At 61.2% G+C, this 3,163-nt stretch overlaps 1 protein-coding gene across 1 annotated transcript in view; it reads right to left on the bottom strand.

The window, feature by feature from the left end:
- LOC105447800 overlaps positions 1-3,029 on the bottom strand; it is a 4,573-nt gene extending 1,544 nt beyond the window's left edge. Inside the window, exon 1 of the mRNA XM_011686006.1 lies at positions 49-3,029. Within this exon, the coding sequence (XP_011684308.1) occupies positions 49-3,029 (2,981 nt within the window). The remainder of the gene's footprint in view (positions 1-48) is intronic.
- Positions 3,030-3,163: the final 134 nt, after the last annotated feature.

Consider the following 3,163-nt stretch of genomic DNA (forward strand, 5'->3'; position numbering starts at 1 on the left):
AGCCAGGCCGGTCCATGCCACCAGAGGGTCCGGCCAATGAGTTCAGACGGGTCGATGCCACGAGTAGCAAGGTCCGCAGGGTTGGAGGAAGTCTGGACGTAGCTCCAGTGGTCGCCGGGTAGGAGCCCTTGGATCTCCGCCACCCGGTGGGCCACGAATGGCTTCCACCGGGAGGCGTGAGATCGGAGCCAGGCCAGCACCACCTGCGCGTCCGTCCACGCGTAAACTGGACAGTTCTCCATGTTAAGGCCCTTCACGACTCGATCCAAGAGTTTAGCCAGGAGCACCGCTCCACACAGCTCCAGCCTTGGTACGCTCTGCGTCTTCACGGGGGCCACCTTGGTACGAGCCATGAGTAAGTGCGTCGCTACCCGCTCTTGGTTGTCGACGGTCCGCAGGTAAACGACTGCCGCATACGCCCTCTCGGAGGCGTCTGAGAACCCGTGCAGCTCAACTCTCGCATTGTCTGCTCCAAAGTGGACCCACCTAGGAAGGCGCACCTCGTTCAGCCGCCCCAGCGAGGTCCGGAAGCTCTGCCACGAGTGTGACAGTTCCGGCGGCAGGGGGTCATCCCATTGACACCCGGTCAGCCACAAGTCCTGGATGAAGACCTTCGCATACACGAGCACCGGCGCAGCCCATCCCAACGGGTCGAACAGTCGGGCCACATCGGATAGTGCCATTCGCTTGGTCCAAGTGCGCATGTCAGCGTGTCCTCCCAGTGGAGTCACCCTCAGCGCCAAGACATCCGTCTGGGGGTCCCAACTGACTCCCAAAGCCCCGACCACCTCGCTCGGGGGCAAGAGTCTCTCCTCCTGCTCCATCCGCGGACATAGGTCCGGCCAGCTGGAAGCCCATTTGCTTAGCGCAAAGCCACCCGCGCGCAAGAGCTCCACGAGCTGGGTCTGCACCTCACGGGCCTGCTCCGGAGAGTCCTCGCCGGCCAGGATGTCGTCTACGTACGAGTGCCGTGTGATGGTCGCGGTTCCCAGCGGAAAGCGGGCCGCTTCATCGTGGGCCAGCTGCTGGAGCGTTCTCAGCGCCAAGAAAGGCGCTGGGGATGTCCCGTATGTCACGGTTGTGAGGCGATAGTCGCGGACCTGCTCCGACGCGTCCGCGCGCCACACGATGCGTTGCAAGTCCGCGTCCTCCGGATGGATCCGGATCTGCCGAAACATTTTGACAATGTCGGTCATGAACCCGATTCGGAAGAGGCGCCACCTAGTCAAGATCAGCCATAGGTCGGTCTGCAGCTTCGGGCCCGGAAGCAAGCAGTCATTCAGGGAACAACCTGAAGAGGTGCGGAATGACGCGTTGAAGACAACTCGGATTTTGCCAGAGTCATCTCCCGACTTGAAGACGCCATGATGCGGCAAATAGCACGAATCCCGCGGGACTGAATCTTCAGCGCCCACCGGATCCATGTGGCCGAGGGCCAGATACTCCACCATGAAGGCGTTGTAGCGCCTACGTAGCTCCGGCTGTTTCTCGAGACGGCGTTCCGAGCCCTGCCACATAGTAAGAACAGCTCGTCGCGAAGCGCCAAGAGAGGCGTCTTCGCCTTGTTTCCGCGGGAGACGGACAACATATCGACCCGAGGTGTCTCGCGAGTGCGTGTCCCGGAAATGTTCCTCTACCCAGGCTTCGTCAGGGGACAGGACCCGCGGGAGGTGGACCTCCTCCATCTCCCAAAAACGTTGAATGGCATCCGAGAGCCCCTCCCCCGCCTGTGCGTGGTGCACTGCGATGCGATAAGAAGTGGTCGCGTCGCCATCCGAGGCAAGAGCCCCCGTCAGCACCCAACCGAAGGCAGTGAGCTGGGCCGTAGGTGAGCCAGCAGGCCCTCGGCATATCGCAGGTTCTAGTGCCCGGCCATAGACATCCGCACCTAGAATAACGTCGACCTTGGCCGGAACGTCGAATTGCTCGTCGGCCAGTTGCAGTCCTTTGAGGTGCGGCCACCCCGACGATGTCACGCTCCGCGCGGGTAGCATGTTGGTCAGGTTCCGAAGCACGAGAGCCTCGGTCTCAAGACGGAAAGCTGAATTGATCGGGGAGGAGATCGCCACCCTGACTGAGGACGTAGCGGTCCCCGTCTTTGTGCCCTGTAATCCTGCAACGGAGACGTCCACGCGTTTGCGCCTTGCGCGCAGTTCCTGAGCCGCCCGCTCCGTCACGAAGGTGGCTTCGGACCCGGAATCCAGTAGGGCCCTGACTCGAATCGAATGCCCGGACTCGCTTTGGAGGATCACCTGAGCCGTTGCGAGTAGCATGGTACTCCTCGGGCTCGCGACGAGCGACGAGACACTCGCACTCAAAGCTCTGGCACTAGTGGAGGGCGTGGCCTCCATCTCCGCCGCAACGTTCGGAGTTGTCGCGGTCTGAGGCTTGAGTCCGTGGAGAACGGAGTGATGCTTGCCACCGCACACCAAGCAGCGGCCAGACCCCGGGCATACATCTGTTTGGTGCCCGGAGCGTAGACAATTGTGGCACACGCCCAGCCTTTTTGCCTGTTCGCCTCTTTGCGCGACGGACAAGGCCTTAAACTTACCGCAGTATGAGAGAGAGTGAGTGTCCTGGCAGAGAAGACACTTTCCTGTTGACCTTGACTTCGTTGTAGAGGCTGTATTGGCTGATACGCGAGAGCTTTTGGCGGGCCTGGAAGTTGACGCGGGCGCAGGCGCGGCGCGCGAAAGTGCCGCCTCTGGGGCAGCCGCCTCCAAGGCCCGGATGCGGTTCTCCAAGAAGTCTCGCAGCTGCTTTAACGTCGGATACGCACGCGGGTCCGTCAACGACGTTTCCCACAGCAGCCTCGTCTGCGCGTCCAGCTTGCTGGCTAGCAGGTGCACCAACCAGTCGTCCCAATGGTTGACCGGGCGCTCAAGCGATGTGAACGCTCGCACAGCTTGCGTCGCCACGCCTAACAAGCGTTTAATCTCGGTCGGCGACGACTTTGTAGCACTCGGACACGACAAGAGGTTGCGCATGTGCACAAAAAGCAGAATGCGGCCGTTATCGTACCGAGCCATTAGGTCGGTCCATGCACCCTCGTATTCGGCATCGGTCAATGGAGCGTTCGCGATGACGTCCGCAGCCTCTCCGGAGAGGCAGCTCTTTAGGTATTGCAGCTTTTGAACTGGCGGTATGGATGGTACATCGTGTA

This window comes from Wasmannia auropunctata, unplaced genomic scaffold (assembly GCF_000956235.1).
Source record: "Wasmannia auropunctata unplaced genomic scaffold, wasmannia.A_1.0 LD336092.1, whole genome shotgun sequence".
In the NCBI taxonomy this organism is placed as follows: domain Eukaryota; kingdom Metazoa; phylum Arthropoda; class Insecta; order Hymenoptera; family Formicidae; genus Wasmannia; species Wasmannia auropunctata.